Source organism: Paroedura picta, chromosome 9, assembly GCF_049243985.1.
Source record: "Paroedura picta isolate Pp20150507F chromosome 9, Ppicta_v3.0, whole genome shotgun sequence".
In the NCBI taxonomy this organism is placed as follows: Eukaryota; Metazoa; Chordata; class Lepidosauria; order Squamata; family Gekkonidae; genus Paroedura; species Paroedura picta.
The window spans coordinates 1,105,572-1,126,558 of record NC_135377.1 but is presented as its reverse complement, the minus strand read 5'-3'; the positions used below and the strand labels follow the sequence as shown (position 1 = coordinate 1,126,558).

Sequence of the window (20,987 nt, the reverse complement as noted above, 5' to 3'; positions counted from 1 at the left end):
TCACCTGTCGCTCTGGCGGACGGTCTACCTGAGCACTGGCCCTTCCACACCGAGAAGAGGGCTTGGCTGCCCTCTGCCGAAGCAGCTGGCCTTTGCTGACCCCAAACGGAGCTGGGGAAGCCCCCAAGCACCCATGGATCCCAACCCCCTCCCCTGGACACAGAACGCAGCTCTCAAGAAGGCTCCCTGACTCTTGGACAACTACCGGGGGGGGGGGGCAGTCCCCAGCAAGCCTTCCGTGTGCAAAGGGGTCCCTGCCATGGAGTCCACAAATCCCTTTTTGGCACGTGTTTTTAGGAAAAGGGCGGGGCTTCTGCCCAGCAGGGCTTCTGAATGGCCATTGGAGATCTGCTTAGCTATGCAGTTTTTTAAACCGTCGTTTTGGCAGTGCTTCCCCCAGAGCACCAGGGGCCAAGCTGTGGCAATGGCTGTGTGGCTGGCTCCTCCTCCTGGGGCAGCCATTTTGTCGCTCTGCCCGAAAACGCTGGGGCCCCTCTAGAGAGCGAGGCAACCGGGGAGGGGCTTCCCCTCCCCTCCAGGGCTGAGCCTCCTGCCCAACCGCAAGCTTCCCGACGGGACGGGACGGGACCCCCCCCCCCCCCCCGAAATGAGCCAGCGGCCAGTCAGGCCTGTTAGGGACATAGAAAATAAATTTTATTCTCCATTTCAGTGTCTACACTGCAGGTGCATCGCTAGCCCCCGGCCTCCTGGGAAGAACGCAGCTGCCGTCACGCGACACAGACACAGGGGGGCCTCCGTCCGTCCGTCCGTCCGTCGCCAGAGTTCGCGCTCGCTGCCGAACGGGGGGGTGCAGGGGGGGGGAGCGGCAGCGGCGGCAGCAGCTGAGGCTCTGCTCTCCGACATACTCAACAGAAAAGAAACCATTCCGGCGGACCTCCCGTCCGCTCTCGTCCTGCACGCAAGGGCAGGCGGGAGAGGCGTGGCCGCGGCCTTCGCAGTGCTGGAAGCCAGAGGTGCTTTCGGTGGCGAGTTCAAGGCTGTGCTCCGGCGGCGGCAGGGACTGGCGAGCCCAGAGCGTTGGGGGAGGAGATGACGGGCGAGGCGGCCAAGCTGCCGATGGGCTGAGAGGCGGCCATGGAAGCGATCCCTGGAGGCGGCGGGGGGCAAGGGGAGAGGGTGAGCCAAGACGGGGGAGGGGATGCCCCCCGTGCTCCCGTGCAAGCCCTCCGAGGCCCCCCAGGGACATACCTGCCAACATACTGGAGGAGCTGACAGGGGTGTTAGCGGAGGACAGGCCTGCCGAGGAGCCCATCCTGGCCGGGTCTTTCACTATTGGATCTGAAGGGGAAGGAGGAGGACGTCAGACCCGCCCTGCTGCTGCAGAGGACCGGGGAGGGTCTGTCACGCTCTGCATCCAGCTGAGCACAGAGAAGGGACCAGGAGGCAGCAGGGCCACCCCATTTGCCCCGGTAGCATGCCAGAAAGGGAGGGCCCTTGCGTGGCCAAGCGGACATTGCAGAGTTTGCAGGAGGGGGGGAGGATGAAGGAGAGTCCCGGGCAAGCTGAGGTGCAGCGTGCAGAAGGGGCAGGGGCAGGGGCAGACCCAGGGCCAAAGCAGGACGACCCCTGGCAGCACAGCCCCTCTCCTTTGCCGAGATGCCCCTCCTTGCCCGGCACCTCAGCCCTCCCTCGCTCAATTCAGGCCGGGGGGGCCTTTCACAGGGGGGCCGGGAGGCGGGGAGACTCGGGAAGCGCCACGTACAGAAGTAGGGGTGCTCCATGGCCTCCCGGGCCGTCAGCCGGGTCTGGTGGTCGTAGCGCAGCAGCTTGTCCAGGAAGTCCAGGGCCTCCGTGCTGACCAGGTGCTGGTTCTCGCTGTGCACAAAGCGCTCCCACCGCTTGCGAGAGTGCCTGAGCGGTGGGACAAGGCGGGGGGGGGGGTGAGAGGCCAGCCAGGCTCCTGGCGAGGAAGCCCCCCCGGGGACCCCGCCCTCCCCCGCAAGGCCACCAGGCCCCAGGGCCGCTCACCTGCCGAGGATGTCGTTGAAGCGAGGGTCCAGCTCGATGTTGTACTTGTCGATGTAGTCGTAGAGGTCCTCTGTGCCCAGCACCTTGGCAATCCGCACCAGCTGCGGGGGGGGGAGGGAGGGGGAGCTGGCGAAGGGCCCCTCGCAGGCAAGCCCGGGGGCCCCGCAGACGTCGGGGGTGGGGAAGGGAAACGGCGGCAGTGCCAAGAGAAGAGAAGGGCATGCCCTCCCTGCGCCTCCCCTCCCCACGGCCAGGAGAGCTGGGCCCCTGGGAAGGCGGCCACCTCACCTGGTCATAGTTGTCGTGGCCGTGGAAGAAGGGCTCCTTGCGGAAGATCATACTGGCCAGCATGCAGCCCAAGCTCCACATGTCCAGGCTGTAGTCGTACATCTGCAGGACGGAGGGAGGGAGGGAGGGAGGGAAGGGGGGGAAGGCACTCTGTGAGCCGAGCAACAAAGCCAGAACACGGGGGGGGGGGGGGGGCTCGAGCGTCAGCCTCCCTCTCTGCCCCCCATGCCCCATGACTCAGACTCTCTCCTGTCCCAAAAGGCTGGCTAACTGCCTGGCAGTTCAGAGGTTGCCCCCCCATCACCCCTCCCTCAGCCACCCGCCCTCTGGCCCTCCCTCCGACTGAAGAGACCCGCCTGGTGTGCCCCTGCTCAAAGACCCCCCTCCCCCCGATCATTCACAAGCCCCCTCCCTCATGCAAGCACTTCTCTGCTCCTTTGCAGACCGTCGGAATATGCGTGGAAGTGGCCCCCCCCCCGGCTGCTCCCCTTTCCTGGCCCGGGGACAGAGGGGGCTCTCCCGCACTCCACCTCGCCCCCCTCCCCACCAGGGCGGTGCCGCAGGGGGAAGGCGGAGGGGGGGGCGGCTACAGCCCACACCTGATAGTCCACAAGGAGCTCCGGCCCCTTGAAGTAGCGTGAGGCCACCCGCACGTTGTACTCCTGCCCGGGGTGGTAGAACTCGGCCAGGCCCCAGTCGATCAGACGCAGCTGCGGAAGGGAGAGGAGGCCGAGGGTGCGATTGGCCGGCCACAAGGAGCACCGCAAGGAGCCCCCCCCCCCCTAGTCCAGGCATGCATGAGAACGCGTGACAGAGAACTGAGGGGGGTCCTCACGCAGAGACCCCCTTCCCAGCTGGCCCCGGAGGCACCCCTGCCCCCAAGCCCAAGCCCCAGCCCTCCAACGGTCAGCAGGGGAGCCTGGGGCCCCTCGGGTTGCTTGCCAATTGGCCCCTTTCTCAGGACAATGTTCCGGCCAGCAGACGGCCCATCTCCCCCTGCCAGATTTGTCTGGTTTTCCGTGACTCTACAGGCCCCAGGTATCTGGCCGGCAGCTCTTTGGAAGGTTTTGCTCACGAGGGAGATCCATTCCCATGCCAGGAACCCCCTCCCCAGGCTGCCCCCCTGTGTCATGGGGGGGGGGAGAAAGGACGGGGAATAAACACTTTCCTGACTGAACAGGGAGAGAGGTTCATGAGCCTCTCCAAAAGGCAGGGAACCCCAGGAACCCCGCAAGTGGCAGCCCAGGGCTGGTGGTGATGCGTGGGACGGGGCTCCTTGCCTCTCCCGCTGAGTTCCAGCAGACAAGGGACCAACCCCAGGTCAGCCTCACCTTCCTGTGCTCGTGGTCAATCATGACGTTGTGTGGCTTGACGTCCCGATGCATGACCCCCATGCTATGGCAGTAATCCAGTGCCTGCAGGGCGAAGGAGGAGACAGGCAGACAGGCAGGCAGGCAGGGAGGGGGCAGGAGGAGCACCCCTTCCCCTCCCAAGGGAGGATGCAAAGCAGCAGGCGGGGGGCCAGGCACTGCAGCTCTAATCCTGTGGTATTGTATTCACAGACCTTGTAAACCGCCATGAGACATTTGAGAGCGGCGGTATATAAATATAAAAACAAACAAAACAAACAAGAGCCTGCCGCTGAAGGGCAGACGATGCAGGAATGAATGAGCACAAGGGGGGCAGAGCGGCAGGGCTGAAGTGCAATGCCGGTTGCTGGCTGTGCCACCCTGAAGCCCAAAGGGTCCCTCTGGCAAACAGAGAAGGCCTCCCCGCCTGCAGCCCGCTACGGAGGGCCAGGCAAGGCTTGGAGCAGGCCCCCCCCGGCCATACCTTCAGGATCTCGTACATGTAGAACCGGATGTCGAAGTCCGACAGCGTCTGATACAATTGCTGGGGAGGGAAGGAGAGTGGAGTGAGGTTAGCCAGGCTGGCTGGGGCTCCACGCAGCGAGCTCTTAATGGCCGGGCTCTGCCCTGGTCAGAGAGAGCCCAACGGACCTGGGCGTCGGATTCAATGAACTCCATCTTATTCTCTTGGCTGCATGCGAAGTCTGTTTCTCACTGTGGCTCCATTCAGACTGCATGAGGACCAACGAGCCATCTTAATGGCTGCTCAAGGAACCGGCAGGGCGGATTGCCAGAGACTCTCTGGGACGACTGGAAGGCCGTGCCGAGTAAGACTGCAATTCCCGTCAACAAATTCCCAGGGGAAAGCCCCGGATGAAGCATGAGGCAGAAAGTGGGAGATTCTGAACCTAGGATCCGTTTGGCTTTACCGGATAGACTACAAAATAAGCTATGGATGCGGCCAAGGGAATGACGTTGAGTCCACTGAATACGACGCCCAGGTCACCCGGTTCTTCCTTTTGCTGGGCTCTCTCTGAGGGCGACCGACCTTCTTTCGGCTCTGCTGGTCAGAGAAAGCAGCAGCAGCAGCAGCAGCAGCAGCCAAGAGCACCTCTCTGCCCCCGGGGATCCTCTGGAGCTTTGGGGGAAAGGGAGGCCGGGGGCCCCGTGAGCCTGCCGCTGCAGTGCATTCTGGGGCTCCCTTTCAGAGGAAAGCCCGCCAAGGGCTCAGGTACGTCCGTTCAGCAGAGAAGCCTCCAGCCACTCCCAGCTGCCTGGAACCCAAAGCCTGACAACTCAGCTCTTGCGTGCTGGACCAAATGATGTCTTGGCGGGGGGGGGGGGGGGTGGAGAGGAGAAGAGATGCAGACGCTCAGGTGGGGGCCACGCACCTTAAAATCTGTGTTGTTGACATGCTCAAAGACCAGGGCGGGCGTCCGTGACTGGAGAGGCAGCAGCCGATGATGTTCCAAGGCAGGGAGGAAAGAGAAGCCCACAAGGAGTGTTTGAGCCTCGCCTGGGCAGCAGAGGAGACCCCTCCGGGGAAGGCAAGCCCTCTCCCCCCCCCCAGCTTTCTTAGCTGCAGGAGCAGTTAGAGGGGGGAATTTTGACCTGGGTCTGAGAGGGCATCATAGCCACGCCTGAAGAGGCCTTGCTTGGCCCTTTAAGACGTGACCAGCAGATGGTTGGCAAGACAAAAAGACATCACGGAAGGCTGGTGGGAGTCCCTCCTTGGGCTGCCCCCGGGGAAGCAAACACCTTTCGCCGCAGAGCTCGCCTCTGGCTCGGCTGATGTGAACAGGAGTGCCGAAGAGACGGCTGACGCAGAGCCCCCCCCCCCCCCGAGGCTCGAAAGAGTCCCTGGCAAGCGCTGAGACCTCAGGCCCAGCAGCCCCCCACACCTCTCATCCTTACTCCTACCCCAAACCAACAAGCAGCCAAGCGCTTTGCCCTGCTCGGAGAGGGGACCACGGAGGGCACAGGCTGAGAAGGCCCCGGTGACGCAGAGGGCAGCCGGACGGGGTGGGGAGGACGCCATCCGTGGGGAAGCCTCGGCCACAAGCTGCTGCGCTGGGGGGCCCTGAGCCTCGGCTGGGGAAGGCTGGGAGTGCCCAAGCAGGGACTGAGGCTCTCACGCTTTGGATCCACAGAGCAGGGGACAAGCGGACCACCGTCAGCCCTCCCCGCTTCCAGCCGCCGCTTCCCTTACCACGGGGTCCTTGACGATGTCCAGAAGGCTGATAATGTTGGGCCCCCCGCGGAGATTTTCCAGGATCTTAATTTCACGCTTGATCTTCTTCTTTTTCACTGGCTGCGGAAGAGAATCACACAGTCGCCTCGGGCCGCTGAAGCAGGAGGGCCCCTTGGTGGGTGTGCCCTGGGAGCAGGTGCCGGCTGAAGGGCCCCCAGGGGCCAAGGGGGCTCCTGCCAACTGACAAGTCTTGAGATGCCGTTGGAAGGTGTGGCTCCGTGTCTCTCGCCAAGAGGGTCTCTGGGAGCAGCACTTCTAAGGTCTAAGGCCCTGGGGCAGGGGGAGTGCCTCCCACAAAGGGGAGGGCGAGGTCCAACTTCCTGCCCTCACACTCTGCTCTTGAGATGCAAAGTAGACCTTCTGCTAGCCTGCAGGAGAGCCAGCCGCTGACGAGGCAATGCAGGGACAGTGGCTCAGCACCAGGGAGAGAGCCCATGACCCTGTCCCTGGCAGGGAGCTGCACTGCAGGCAGCCTGCCAACGGCCTTGGCCCACAGCAGCCACAAAGGGAGGTGGCCTTTGGAGAACGTGGCAGGCAAGAAAGGTCTTGCTACCCCTCCTTCTGTTCCTCCAGCAGCCCCACCTCAGCCACCCAACGGTCCCCTGCTCTCCGCCTCTCAAAGGCCCCCTTGCTTCCCCCTCCCCTGGAACTGCTGCTTGCAGGCCTTCCAGTCTCCCTCACTAGCCCCTTTCCTGGCCTTGGGTCCAGACTTTTCCTACGGAAATCAGGCCACAGCAGGGGCCACGGGAACAGACCGGCTTCCTTCCCTGTCCTTCCCTCATGTGTGTTGAACTTTAGCCTGCAAGCGCCTCTGGGCAGAGACCTACATTCTGCAAAATGCACTGCCACGAGGAAAGGCGATTTATGCACCTTCCCTTAGCGCTTGCTACAACCACCCTGTGAGGCTGGCCTACGGCAGAGGGCAGCCGAACCACCTGGGCCCTTTTCCCGCTGTCCTCACTCACCTTGAGGATCTTCACCACCACCTTCTCATTGTTGGTGATATTGATGGCTTCAAAGACCTCACTGTATTTTCCGCGGCCGAGTTTCCGCACCAGCTGGTAATCGTCTTGGTTGCTAGAGAAGGGGGGAGAGCAGAGTGAGCCGGCCAGAGGTCAGCAAGAGCCCCCCCCCCCCAGTTCCTGAGAGACCAGGCCTCCCCCGCTCTGCCCCCATGCCTTTGCAACCACCAGCAGCCCACCAACCCTGCTCTCGACTGCCAAACACCCAATCTGGTAAGCGGAAGTCCTGGTCAGACTCAGCAAGAAACACTGAAGCCAAGGGCAGAGATTTCTGCCGAGCCGCGGAAGATCCGGGTCTGGGAATGCCTGCCGCTGCCTGAGCCCCCCAGCCACCTACACGGGAGACGGGCCAGGCAAGCACATTCCTCTCCAGACCTCGTGCTGTTTGGTCGCCTCTTCCCCAAGTGGAGAACCTCCCCCAGGGCCCCAGCTGCAAGGCGCTCTCAGGGACCATCTGGGCCAGGACCACGGGGCCCTCCTGTTGCGAGCCGCCCACTGCCCTTGCTGCTGCTGAGGCTCCTCCGTCTCCCGGCTGCACCAAAGCCTCTCTGGCCAGCCTCTTCGCTCGCACTGCAGCCCAACCGGCAGCCTCTGCAGGGGGGAATGGTCTGCCGTGGGTGGTCCCTTGCAGCCGAACAGAGCCAGAGCCCCGGAGGCCGACAAAGGCCAACGCAGCTGGCAGCAGGCGGGCCCTTCTGTGAGTCACGGGTCACTTTTCCTTTGGGTGACCTATTGTGAGAGTTTCCTGGGCAGCCTGCAAGTCCCTGATGGGCGCTTCATGGTCTGAACAAGACTCCACACTCCGGATCCCTGAAAGGCTGTGGGAGAACATTCCCAAGCTATGCTCTGGCTCCCTGCTGTGGACCAAGGCCCATCTCCTCCTCCACTGCGGAGGACGATCCCAGCCACCAGAAGAGACCTCCCAGCTGCCCTCAGCCTCCTGCCCTCCCTTCACCTGGCTGCCACCTGTCTGCCCCAAGAGAAAATTCATGCAAGACTCCTGAGGCTGGCTTGGAGGCCTTTTTGGAGAACACAGAGCAGTTCTGCCCCAGCTCTGCTGCCTTTGCCCCAGGGCCCCCACGGCAGGGGAGGGAAGGCAGGCATTTGGTGCCACCGCCAAGGCTCAGAGCTTGAGCTGAATATCCCTGTTCCTAAACTCTGAGCGGATCACGCAAGCTCTCCTTGCCTAAGAATGGCAGCCCCAAACCTGCCCAGCTGTCCCCATGACCTGCTTGCACGTGGGTACCGTCTCGCGACAGCGGATAGGAACGAAGTGGGTCCCAGAACAAGACTGGCCACACCAGCTGGGCGGGAGTCAGCTGCAAAGTCCAGAAAACCAGTGCCCAAACCTGTGCAGGGCTGCAGGCAGTGGCAGTAGAGGGGAGAGGCTGGCATGCCAACCCCTGGCCCAGCCAAGAGACTCAGGGAGAGGCCGGAGCCTCCGGCAGCAGCTGGGCAGCCCTCTTAAGAGGCCCACCTCCCTTGCTGGAGAGCAACCCTGTCCCGCCAGACACAGGAGCCTCCAGCCATCATACATACCCCCATTCCACGACGTGAGACTCATAGTCCCAATACTCGCGGGGTCTCTGTGTGTTCACGTCCGCGTAGACCCTCGCCCGACTTGGCACGGGGCCCGACATGCTGTCCCGGAGGAGCAGTCAGCGCCTTGAAGGCTCTGAAAACACAAGCCCACCGCAAAGGCGGGGGGAGGGGGATTAGATGGAGGACAGGGGGACTCCTGCACAAAACTAAAGGCGAGGGGGGGGGGAGTCCCTGCTTCCCACACGAACCAAGCCAGCCTTTCCCAGGCCTGGTACTCAGAAGGGGAGACGGGGGAACTCCGCAGTTCTTTCTTTTTGCTGTTTTTCCTAGCTTTGGCACACGGTGGGGAAGGCACCGGAGCTTAGTCTGTCCTTTCTGAACTTCTTTTACCCCCGAAAACCCCTCTGAGACCTTCTTCAGGCTTCCAGAAACCCAAGAAGTAGGTGATCGTGCAGAATATGGCGGGGAAGCAGAGCTGCGGACACGCCCCCCGGGCCCCCCCCAAACCATCCAGGCCCATCATTGGCCACTTTGGGAGAGGGTGGGTGGGTCGACATGACCATTTATGGTCATATCACCCAAGAAATGTTGGGAAAGTTTAAAAAACACATGAAAAATCATTAATAACTCCCACCCACACAAAAAACCCCTGCAGGGCATGAAGAAACCTCAGGGCTTCATGAAAGACTGGACTGGACTCCCGGAAGGGCAGAGCCCGTCCCATCTCCAGCCTCATCCTGGACTTTCTGGGCCAGAAGGCATTGACGGCACCACAGGGATGGCGGCCCCAGATGGTCCCAGGGAGGGAGCGGCCCCCTGTTGCTCTGTGGACCACCGGCAAGGAGAGAAGGCGGCCTGCTCCCAGCCCCGGCCGAGCAACAAGTGACCAGGCTCCAGACCAGCCTGAGCCCCGACTCCTCTCCAGCTGGACGTCAGCCCCCCTCCCTAGGCTCCAGCTCGGGGTCTGGCAGCAACTCCCCCAAAATCCAGCCCAAGTGCACTACCTCACCGGAGGCAGAGAGGAGAGGCTGGAGAGTGATGTGACGGGGGGGGGGGGGGGTCGTGACAACTGTCCTTAGGAGAAAAGTCAGGCCAATGGTGGAAGGGGGGGGGTCCAGAACTACTATGTGGAACCTCCACGTGCAGAGGCAGTATACATGTGCAGGGCCACTGTGAGCAAGCAGGATGGGAGGCCTACTGTGGCCATGGCCTACGTGGGAGGCCTGGAAAGCCCGATGCTGGACTACTTTAATCCACTGGGGCTCTTGCAGGTGCCCTCCAAGGACTGTCACCTGCTTCCCTCTCCTTTTCAGGCCAAGGTGATCTTCTCAACCTCAGAAAACGGAAATTGTTTCCCAAAAAGAAACGGAACAGCCCAGGCAGTGAGCGCAGGGCCACTTTCCCTGGACTGCAGCGGGACCTGCTTGTGCTGCTGCTGCGGCTGCTCTGAGGGCCAGGTGCTCCACCTGCCCAGGTGGCCTCTACCAGCTGCCCCTCCAGATTCCTCCAGGTGCCCCAGATCTGACAGGGCTCTCTGAAAACGAGGCTTCCTGGAAGCCCAGCTACGGCAGCATCTCTGGCTGCCCTCTTGGGACGCTGCAAATGAGCACAAGGCTGCCGGCGTGCAGGTTTCCTTTTCCCCTGGGAGCAGCAGGCCCGGGTGAATCCCCGGTCAGAGGAATCCACTCGGACCACAGATCTCCTGCCACCTGCGGCAGCCACAGAGGACCGGGCTAAGCAGCTTTGATAAATATTTTACCAATGAAAACTGGCACACACACATGCACACACCCCTGCGCACACACGTTGGAGCATGTGTTGAACCCTCGCTGCTCAGAACGCTGCTGTGAGGCACGGCAGGGGACACTGAACTGACCGAGAATCGGTGTTCAAGCTGGCAAACAGATCCGAGGGCCAGCGAGAGAGGTGGCCCCAGGATGGGTTTGCCACGGCACCCACCTCCCGCTGCGGGTTAAGGGCACCCAGGGCCGGCAAATCACAGCCCTCGAGGGCCTGACTGCTGAGCAGGACTCAGGAGAGGCACTTCTCCACTCCACAAGCAATTGGCAGTGGCAGTGGAAGAGGGACGACCGCCAGCAGGGCCAGGACGTGAAAGGGATGAGGGGAGGCCTGTCAGCAGAGGGAGCCTCCGTGTTCAGAGGCAATAGACTGCAGAGGACCAGAGCCAGGAGACAAGTCTGCCTGCTGCTCCTTGGCCCTCCGGGGCAATTACACCGCCTCCGTGTGGACAGGATGCTGGAGGAGATGGGCCAATGCTCTGATCTAACCGGCCAGCTCTTGGGTTTTTATATTTTGCAAGGACACAGCCTCAGGCACGGTACACGAACACACCACCCGCCCGATCTGAAGGAACAGAAGAACAGCTGGTTACTCTTACGCAGCTTTTCACTACCTGAACTAGTCCCAAAGCATCTTACGAACACCTTTCCCTTCCTCTCTCCCCAACAGACACCTGTGAGGCAGAAAGGGCTGAGAAGAGCCCTGAGAGAACAGCTGTAGGAGACTCCTGGAGTGGGAAGGGGCCACACAGGCCATCTAGTCCAACCCCCTGCTCAACGCAGGATTAGCCCTAAGCATCCTAAAGCATCCAAGAAAAGTATGTATCCAGCCTTTGCTTGAAGACTGCCAGTGAGGGGGAGCTCACCACCTCCTTAGGCAGCCTATTCCACTGCTGAACTACTCTGACTGTGAAAAACTTTTTCCTGATATCTAGCCTATATCGTTGTACTTGAAGTTTAAACCCATTACTGCGTGTCCTCTCCTCTGCAGCCAGCAGAAACAGCATCCTGCCCTCCTCCAAGTGACAACCTTTCAAATACTTAAAGAGGGCTATCATGTCCCCTCTCAACCTCCTTTTCTCCAGGCTGAACATTCCCAAGTCCCTCAACCTATCTTCCTAGGGCTTGGTCCCTTGGCCCCAGATCATCCTTGTCGCTCTCCTCTGTACCCTTTCAATTTTATCCACGTCCTTCTTGAAGTGTGACCAGCCCACAGTCACCCAGCTGGCAGCATGAGGTGGAGTGGAGAATCAAACTCTGTTCTTCAGATCAGAGTCCACTGTTCTTTAACCCCTACGCCATGCTGGCAGCCAAGGAGCACGGCCACTCCAAACCATCTCCTGTCTGGGAGGGCTGCTGCAACCACAAAGGGCAACATGTTCCCACAAGCAAAAGCTGCATATTTACAACATATCCGCAGATGCCCATCTGCCCCTTCCTCTGAGGCTTGTAAGAAGAAATGCCAGCGCTCTGCAAAGGAAAGAGGCAGCAGCCCGCTAGACACTGGCACACCACGACCGAGGGGGGCTCATGTGTAATCCCCTTCGTCAGGCCCCGTTTTTTCAGCACCTCTCCACTAAAGAGGAAGTGATCAGCAGCAGCCTCTATAGAGATCTGGATCTCATGGAAGATAATCTGCCACTAAAGAGAAGCAGCAACATCTCGGGGAAAGTCCTAAAAGAAGATATCCATCCGGGATTTTACCGAGGTCAGGGGAAGCACTGCATCGGTTCTGGTCAAGCTCAACTCGGTTGCCCATTGCCTGTCAGTGGAGGAACGCACACCCTTCCGCACACCCTGAGCCTCTGGCACAAAAGAATGATCTTCCGCCCAAAGCTTGAAAAATCTTCCAGGGACCGAAGGCGAGCAAACAAACGGCCCTAGCCAAAATGCTTCCCCTCAACCTCCAATCCCCTTCTCTTCCCAGGCACACAATATTCCCTGGTCAGAGTATTTCAGCTTCTTCACATGACTGTATGTTTATACAGGCTAGGCACGGGCTAGGCACACAGAGTTGCCTGCCAGGCATGCAGACGCAGAGAGCAGCCATCTTGGTCTGCAGCAGAGCAGCGAGAGACCAACTAGATCTGGAGAGGCTTCTAGGATCAAAGCTACTTTGGGTCAGAGGCAACTTTGGCTCTCCAAAGCTCATCTCCCCCCTCCCGGCCCCAATCTTGCTGCTCTCTGTGCTCCTGGATTCATGTCTAGGACACACTGACTAGACCTGTCAGCACAGACGAGCACCTCATACCTACGGTCAGGGGATCGTGAACACTCCTTCAAGGCCCTTCCAGCCAGGATTCCACACGCCTGAAAAAGGCTACAGGAATTCGAGGCAAGCAATACATAACCTGCTTAAGGAAACTCAACAAGCCCATCTCACCTTTCTCAAAACCCTGGATAACCTCCCCATTTCAGTCCTAGGAATGTGTACATGGGCTCTCCCAGTGTGGCCAGGTGCCCATGCCTCTCAATGTGTGCATGCGCAAAACTGCAGCACCTGCAGCACCTGGCCACATACCGGCCGTGGCACAGGGGACAATGCGGCGTCTGAACCAACCCCCTTTCTGGGAAACGAGCATTCCAGGCACAAGTGGTCAGGCAGCAGGGAAGCAGCAAGAGCAGTGGCAGCCCCCCCCCCCCCCCCCGACCAGCCCCAGGCCCAGTCTTGAGCACTGCCCTTGCGCAAGGGCCGGCAGCTCCGACCGCAAGCCGCACGGCATCACAGGACGACTCTACCTTGAGCGCCGGTTAATCTGTAGCCGGAAAAGCACCTGGAGCCGTCCCACGGGATGCAGAGGTAGGCACGTCCAGCATTCCAGGCGAGGAGGAGTCGGGGAGGGGGAGAGAGGGGACAGGCAGGGCCGGGGCGGCTCCCACGTGGTCAGCAGGCCTCCATCCAGCCCCAGAGGAGACGCGGAGAGGGGCTTCCCAAGGAACAGGAGGGCCTTCACAGCATGTCCCTGTCCCTGGAAGGAGAGCAAGCATTTCGATCATACATCTCCCACCCCGGCCTCTCTTTCTGTCCCTCCACCTTCATTTATCCAAACTTTGATCCTGCAGGTCTCTTGCTGGGGACTGCACCACGACGAGAGCAGACGAGGGCTCCAAAACCTCCCAGCTGAAACACCCCCAATTCCCACAAGGCTCATCCACAACCCAAAAGCTTTCTGCACAATGCACCCACAATCACACACACACTCCAGACGGGGCCGTGAAACCCACGCCAGCACCTACTTATGGGTCTGATGTCCGTGAAAGAGAAAGAACAAATCTGCACCCAAAAGTAATTCTTTGCCTAGAGAGGTTTTGGCCCTTAAAACAGGCAGTGAGATGTAATGGTGAGAGCCTTGGACTGAGGTCCAGGAGACCCAGGTTGAAACACCCACTCTTCCAAGCAAACGTTCTGGCTGACCTGGGGGCCAGTCACTCCCTCCCAGCCTAACCTACCTCACAGGATTGTTGTGAGGGTAAAATAGGGGAGAGGAAAAGGATGGAAGTTGCTTTGGATTCCCATTGGGGGAGAGAGGTGGAGTACCAACAATACAAGAATAAAATTAATCCACTTCAGAGACCAAAGAATAGAAAAGGAAATTGCAAAAAGGAGCCTCCTCCTCAGGAATGTGTTCCAGACCATGGGTGGGCAGGAAGGGAACTGAGGCCATCGGTGGGCCCATTCTAGAGGCCCCCGGACACCTCCTGGCCCCAGAGATTCTTGCAAAGAGCAGTCTGAATCTGACCCTGCAAGGCCCTTATTCTGCTCCTCACCAAGTGCGCAGAGTGGGGTCTCTTAACAGAGATGGACAGCACCAGTGAGAGCCAGAGAGGGCGCTGGCAGACCCCAAGTATAGCAGGGTGAGGAGGACAAGAGACCATGTGTTGAGCAATCCTCAAGTTACACTCAGTACAGCTGTACAAATTATTCTAACCACGTATTCAGGTGCTGGCCCCTGAGAAGACCCTCAGAAGAGCCCTGCTGGGTCAGGCCAGGGAGGGTCCCTCCAGTCCAGCCTCCCGTCTCACCCAGGGGCCAGCCAGTTCCTCTGCAGGGCCAGCCACAGGGCAGAGAGGCCGAGGCCTTCCCCTGAGAAGACCCTCAGAAGAGCCCTTCTGGGTCAGGACAGGGAGGGTCCCTCCAGTCCAGCCTCCCGTCTACCCAGGGGCCAGCCAGTTCCTCTGCAGGGCCAGCCACAGGGCAGAGAGGCCGAGGCCTTCCCCTGAGAAGACCCTCAGAAGAGCCCTGCTGGGTCAGGCCAGGGAGGGTCCCTCCAGTCCAGCCTCCCGTCTCACCCAGGGGCCAGCCAGTTCCTCTGCAGGGCCAGCCACAGGGCAGAGAGGCCGAGGCCTTCCCCTGAGAAGACCCTCAGAAGAGCCCTTCTGGGTCAGGACAGGGAGGGTCCCTCCAGTCCAGCCTCCCGTCTACCCAGGGGCCAGCCAGTTCCTCTGCAGGGCCAGCCACAGGGCAGAGAGGCCGAGGCCTTCCCCTGAGAAGACCCTCAGAAGAGCCCTGCTGGGTCAGGCCAGGGAGGGTCCCTCCAGTCCAGCCTCCCGTCTCACCCAGGGGCCAGCCAGTTCCTCTGCAGGGCCAGCCACAGGGCAGAGAGGCCGAGGCCTTCCCCTGAGAAGACCCTCAGAAGAGCCCTGCTGGGTCAGGCCAGGGAGGGTCCCTCCAGTCCAGCCTCCCGTCTCACCCAGGGGCCAGCCAGTTCCTCTGCAGGGCCAGCCACAGGGCAGAGAGGCCAAGGCCTTCCCCTGAGAAGACCCTCAGAAGAGCCCTGCTGGGTCAGGCCAGGGAGGGTCCCTCCAGTCCAGCCTCCCGTCTCACCCAGGGGCCAGCCAGTTCCTCTGCAGGGCCAGCCACAGGGCAGAGAGGCCGAGGCCTTCCCCTGAGAAGACCCTCAGAAGAGCCCTGCTGGGTCAGGCCAGGGAGGGCCCCTCCAGTCCAGCCTCCCGTCTCACCCAGGGGCCAGCCAGTTCCTCTGGAGGGCCAACAACAGGGCAGAGAGGCTGAGGCCTTCCCCTGAGAAGACCCTCAGAAGAGCCCTGCTGGGTCAGGCCAGGGAGGGTCCCTCCAGTCCAGCCTCCCCTCTCACCCAGGGGCCAGCCAGTTCCTCTGCAGGGCCAGCCACAGGGCAGAGAGGCCGAGGCCTTCCCCTGAGAAGACCCTCAGGAGAGCCCTGCTGGGTCAGGCCAGGGAGGGTCCCTCCAGTCCAGCCTCCCGTCTCACCCAGGGGCCAGCCAGTTCCTCTGCAGGGCCAGCCACAGGGCAGAGAGGCCGAGGCCTTCCCCTGAGAAGACCCTCAGAAGAGCCCTGCTGGGTCAGGCCAGGGAGGGCCCCTCCAGTCCAGCCTCCCGTCTCACCCAGGGGCCAGCCAGTTCCTCTGGAGGGCCAACAACAGGGCAGAGAGGCTGAGGCCTTCCCCTGAGAAGACCCTCAGAAGAGCCCTGCTGGGTCAGGCCAGGGAGGGTCCCTCCAGTCCAGCCTCCCCTCTCACCCAGGGGCCAGCCAGTTCCTCTGCAGGGCCAGCCACAGGGCAGAGAGGCCGAGGCCTTCCCCTGAGAAGACCCTCAGAAGAGCCCTGCTGGGTCAGGCCAGGGAGGGTCCCTCCAGTCCAGCCTCCCGTCTCACCCAGGGGCCAGCCAGTTCCTCTGCAGGGCCAGCCACAGGGCAGAGAGGCCGAGGCCTTCCCCTGAGAAGACCCTCAGAAGAGCCCTGCTGGGTCAGGCCAGGGAGGGTCCCTCCAGTCCAGCCTCCCGTCTCACCCAGGGGCCAGCCAGTTCCTCTGCAGGGCCAGCCACAGGGCAGAGAGGCCGAGGCCTTCCCCTGAGAAGACCCTCAGAAGAGCCCTGCTGGGTCAGACCAGGGAGGGTCCCTCCAGTCCAGCCTCCCGTCTCACCCAGGGGCCAGCCAGTTCTTCTGCAGGGCCAGCCACAGGGCAGAGAGGCCGAGGCCTTCCCCTGTTAAGACCCTCAGAAGAGCCCTGCTGGGTCAGACCAGGGAGGGTCCCTCCAGTCCAGCCTCCAGTCTCACCCAGGGGCCAGCCAGTTCCTCTGCAGGGCCAGCCACAGGGCAGAGAGGCCGAGGGCTTCACCTGAGAAGACCCTCAGAAGATCCCTGCTGGGTCAGACAAGGGAGGGTCCCTCCAGTCCAGCCTCCCGTCTCACCCAGGGGCCAGCCAGTTCCTCTGCAGGGCCAGCCACAGGGCAGAGAAGCCGAGACCTTCCCATGAGAAGACCCTCAGAAGAGCCCTGCTGGGTCAGGCCAGGGAGGGTCCCTCCAGTCCAGCCTCCCGTCTCACCCAGGGGCCAGCCAGTTCCTCTGCTGGGCCAGCCACAGGGCAGAGAGGCCGAGGCCTTCCCCTGAGAAGACCCTCAGAAGAGCCCTGCTGGGTCAGGCCAGGAAGGGTCCCTCCAGTCCAGCCTCCCGTCTCACCCAGGGGCCAGCCAGTTCCTCTGCAGGGCCAGCCACAGGGCAGAAGGCCGAGGCCTTCCCCTGAGAAGACCCTCAGAAGAGCCCTGCTGGGTCAGGCCAGGGAGGGTCCCTCCAGTCCAGCCTCCCGTCTCACCCAGGGGCCAGCCAGTTCCTCTGCAGGGCCAGCCACAGGGCAGAGAGGCCGAGGCCTTCCCCTGATAAGACCCTCAGAAGAGCCCTGCTGGGTCAGGCCAGGGAGGGTCCCTCCAGTCCAGCCTCCCGTCTCACCCAGGGGCCAGCCAGTTCCTCTGCAGGGCCAGCCACAGGGCAGAGAAGCCGAGACCTTCCCGTGAGAAGACCCTCAGAAGAGCCCTGCTGGGTCAGGCCAGGGAGGGTCCCTCCAGTCCAGCCTCCCGTCTCACCCAGGGGCCATCCAGTTCCTCTGCAGGGCCAACCACAGGGCAGAGAGGCCGAGGCCTTCCCCTGAGAAGACCCTCAGAAGAGCCCTGCTGGGTCAGGCCAGGGAGGGTCCCTCCAGTCCAGCCTCCCGTCTCACCCAGGGGCCAGCCAGTTCCTCTGCAGGGCCAACCACAGGGCAGAGAGGCCGAGGCCTTCCCCTGAGAAGACCCTCAGAAGAGCCCTGCTGGGTCAGACCAGGCAGGGTCCCTCCAGTCCAGCCTCCCGTCTCACCCAGGGGCCAGCCAGTTCCTCTGCAGGGCCAGCCACAGGGCAGAGGGGCCGAGGCCTTCCCCTGAGAAGACCCTCAGAAGAGCCCTGCTGGGTCAGGCCAGGGAGGGTCCCTCCAGTCCAGCCTCCCGTCTCCCCCAGGGGCCAGCCAGTTCCTCTGCAGGGCCAGCCACAGGGCAGAGAGGCCGAGGCCTTCCCCTGAGAAGACCCTCAGAAGAGCCCTGCTGGGTCAGGCCAGGGAGGGTCCCTCCAATCCAGCCTCCCGTCTCCCCCAGGGGCCAGCCAGTTCCTCTGCAGGGCCAGCCACAGGGCAGAGAGGCCGAGGCCTTCCCCTGAGAAGAGCCTCAGAAGAGCCCTGCTGGGTCAGGCCAGGGAGGGTCCCTCCAGTCCAGCCTCCCGTCTCACCCAGGGGCCAGCCAGTTCCTCTGCAGGGCCAGCCACAGGGCAGAGAGGCCGAGGCCTTCCCCTGAGAAGACCCTCAGAAGAGCCCTGCTGTGTCAGGCCAGGGAGGGTCCCTCCAGTCCAGCCTCCCGTCTCACCCAGGGGCCAGCCAGTTCCTCTGCAGGGCCAGCCACAGGGCAGAGAGGCCGAGGCCTTCCCCTGAGAAGACCCTCAGAAGAGCCCTGCTGGGTCAGACCAGGCAGGGTCCCTCCAGTCCAGCCTCCCGTCTCACCCAGGGGCCAGCCAGTTCCTCTGCAGGGCCAGCCACAGGGCAGAGGGGCCGAGGCCTTCCCCTGAGAAGACCCTCAGAAGAGCCCTGCTGGGTCAGGCCAGGCAGGGTCCCTCCAGTCCAGCCTCCCGTCTCACCCAGGGGCCAGCCAGTTCCTCTGCAGGGCCAACCACAGGGCAGAGAGGCCGAGGCCTTCCCCTGAGAAGACCCTCAGAAGAGCCCTGCTGGGTCAGGCCAGGCAGGGTCCCTCCAGTCCAGCCTCCCGTCTCACCCAGGGGCCAGCCAGTCCCTCTGCAGGGCCAACCACAGGGCAGAGAGGCCGAGGCCTTCCCCTGAGAAGACCCTCAGAAGAGCCCTGCTGGGTCAGACCAGGCAGGGTCCCTCCAGTCCAGCCTCCCGTCTCACCCAGGGGCCAGCCAGTTCCTCTGCAGGGCCAGCCACAGGGCAGAGGGGCCGAGGCCTTCCCCTGAGAAGACCCTCAGAAGAGCCCTGCTGGGTCAGGCCAGGGAGGGTCCCTCCAGTCCAGCCTCCCGTCTCCCCCAGGGGCCAGCCAGTTCCTCTGCAGGGCCAGCCACAGGGCAGAGAGGCCGAGGCCTTCCCCTGAGAAGAGCCTCAGAAGAGCCCTGCTGGGTCAGGCCAGGGAGGGTCCCTCCAGTCCAGCCTCCCATCTCACCCAGGGGCCAGCCAGTTCCTCTGCAGGGCCAGCCACAGGGCAGAGAGGCCGAGGCCTTCCCCTGAGAAGACCCTCAGAAGAGCCCTGCTGGGTCAGGCCAGGGAGGGTCCCTCCAGTCCAGCCTCCCATCTCACCCAGGGGCCAGCCAGTTCCTCTGCAGGGCCAGCCACAGGGCAGAGAGGCCGAGGCCTTCCCCTGAGAAGACCCTCAGAAGAGCCCTGCTGGGTCAGGCCAGGGAGGGAGGGTCCATCTCCCCCCCCCAGGGCCAAGGGTCCCTCTGGGCAGCCTTCCGGGGGGCTTAAGGCCTCCGCCCTCCCCGAGGTGCCTCCTGGGTCCGGGGATTGACTGCCTCTGAAGGTGGAGGCTCCCTTCTGCTGCCATGGCCAGGAGCCAAACGCCCCCCCCGCAGTCCGTCGGGCGGATGCCACCCTCCAGGGCGGGGCAGACCCATCTATAAGGACCCCCCCCCGGGGATCTGCGGCCAGCCCTGCAGGGGAGGCCAGCGCCCCGCCCGCGGGGGGCCGTGACGAATGGGGTCGCCCTCCCCTCCCCCGTCCGTGGCTCCTGCAGGCCCCTCCCCCTCCAGCGGCCCCCAAGCGCGGCGGGACGCTTCGCCCCCCCCCCGATCATCACGCCAGGGGGGAGGGGAGGGGCCAGGGCGCCCCCCACCCCACCCCCGGGCTCGGCCTGCTCGCCCCCCTCCTTTCCTCCCCCCTTACCTCGCCGGGCGGCTGGGGCGGGGGCGGCGACGGGGGCGCCCGGGAGGGACAGTTCTCCGCCGGGTCCGCGCCCGCGCCAGAGGGAGGGAGGGAGGGAGGGGGTGGCCTCTCCTCGGTCCGCTGGGGGTGGCAATATGGCGGCGGTCGCGGCTGCGCTGGGGGAGGGGAGGGGCGAGAGGCGCCGCCAGGCCGACAGGGGGCGCTAGGACGACGCCGCTTCCGCCGCCCGCAAGGGCCCCGCGGCCGCTCTGGCCCAGCCGCACCATAGAGGAGTTCCACAGGGCAGCCGCAGAGGGAGGCGAAGGGCCCGCCTGCGACCGGGGAGCCCAAGGATGCCTTTCCAAAGGGAGGGTTGCCACTCTCCAGTCGGGGGAACGGGGGAGGGGGGGCGATAAAGGCTCCCTTGAAAGGCCTTCAGGACCGAGAGAAATGCTCCTCCACAAAAAGCCATTTCAAGCTATATATCCATTGCGTGGAAGACGAGAAGTTTCAACAAAAAGTCACTGGGTAACCAATATTTTGCAAATATTTTAAGAACACTTATTTACATTGCACAGTAGTCTATATGACAAAGTAGCATTACTTATTTATTTTCTATGAAAAGTACTAAGTTTAAAAGTATTATTTAAAAAAATACAAATTATTAGAGAACATTTCAGAGGATAAGGAAAATGCCTTTAAAAAAAGAAATAGCTGTATTTGCCCATGCAAAATGTGCAACATGAAGGGTTTTTTTTTTTTTTATGTAAGCCCGTGCCCAGCATTATTTGATAGGGTTGCCAGCCTCCAGGTTGGGCCTGAAAATCTGGAATGACACTTGACCTTGGGACCACAGACTGGTTCTCTTAGAGCCAACAGCTGTGGGGTCCCTCCCCATTCAAGGCCTACCCCCGCCAAGATACACCCCTCCCCCATGTTGGCAGCCCTCGGCCTCTCCTTTGCCTGGGCTGGCTTTGACCTTCTCTGCCCCACTGCTGAGAAATGGACCCTGCATTCCCTGGCTACCCTCTGTGTGACATCTATGGCAAGGACATGCTTATTGTGTAAATACAACTACTTTAGTCTTCAGTTTATACGTGTTCTGTGCTGCCAAATCATTTCCACTTTGTGGGAACCCTATGAATTACTGCCCAGCTAAACATTGCTAGGTCTTGCAAACAGAGGGCCTTGTGGCTTCCTTGCCTCTGTCCATCCATCGCCTTTTGGCGTCTTCCTCTCTTCTGAGAATTGTTGTCTTTCCAGTGAATCTTGGCTTAGTAGTGTGTATGCTGTGTTAATGTTAAAAATAATACATCATCATGGATAATAATACATCACGAATGTTAATAATACATCATAGCCATCTTCAAGTATTTAAAAGGGTGCCATGTAGAGCAAGGGTAGTCAACCTGTGGTCCTCAGATGTCCATGGACTACAATTCCCATTCAACTAATTCAACCACAGGTTGACTACCTATTTTCAACTGGTAACATTTCCTGTCCCCAAACATTTTCATTTTCTCAAAGGCTTCTTCCCCCTGCCTCCCCTACCCTGTTTGCTCCAGAAGTTGCAGGATTTTAAATCTTTGCATGCAGAGACAGTAAAC

General features: G+C 61.7%; 1 protein-coding gene across 1 annotated transcript; it reads right to left on the bottom strand.

Annotated features, from left to right (window-relative positions):
- Window positions 1-632: 632 nt before the first annotated feature.
- LOC143845266 (casein kinase II subunit alpha-like) lies at window positions 633-19,577 on the bottom strand. Its single transcript, XM_077353549.1, has 14 exons — window positions 19,402-19,577; window positions 12,980-13,209; window positions 8,439-8,574; window positions 6,843-6,954; window positions 5,836-5,937; window positions 5,018-5,068; window positions 4,111-4,170; window positions 3,609-3,692; window positions 2,877-2,987; window positions 2,278-2,379; window positions 1,990-2,090; window positions 1,724-1,872; window positions 1,210-1,299; window positions 633-1,108 (listed from the first exon to the last, which is right to left on the bottom strand). Exons 3-14 carry the CDS (start codon window positions 8,537-8,539, stop codon window positions 993-995), a joined length of 1,179 nt encoding a protein of 392 aa, XP_077209664.1. The 5' UTR covers window positions 8,540-8,574; window positions 12,980-13,209; window positions 19,402-19,577; the 3' UTR covers window positions 633-992.
- Window positions 19,578-20,987: the final 1,410 nt, after the last annotated feature.

Coding starts and splice junctions, on each gene's coding strand:
- LOC143845266 (XM_077353549.1), bottom strand. CDS start 8,539: ATGTCGGGCCCCGTGCCAAGTCGGGCGAGGGTCTACGCGGACGTGAAC. Junction 2,988..3,608: donor TTGACCACGAGCACAGGAAG/GTGAGGCTGACC, acceptor TCCCTTCCGCAG/CTGCGTCTGATCGACTGGGG. Junction 1,873..1,989: donor TTCAACGACATCCTCGGCAG/GTGAGCGGCCCT, acceptor CCCACCGCTCAG/GCACTCTCGCAAGCGGTGGG.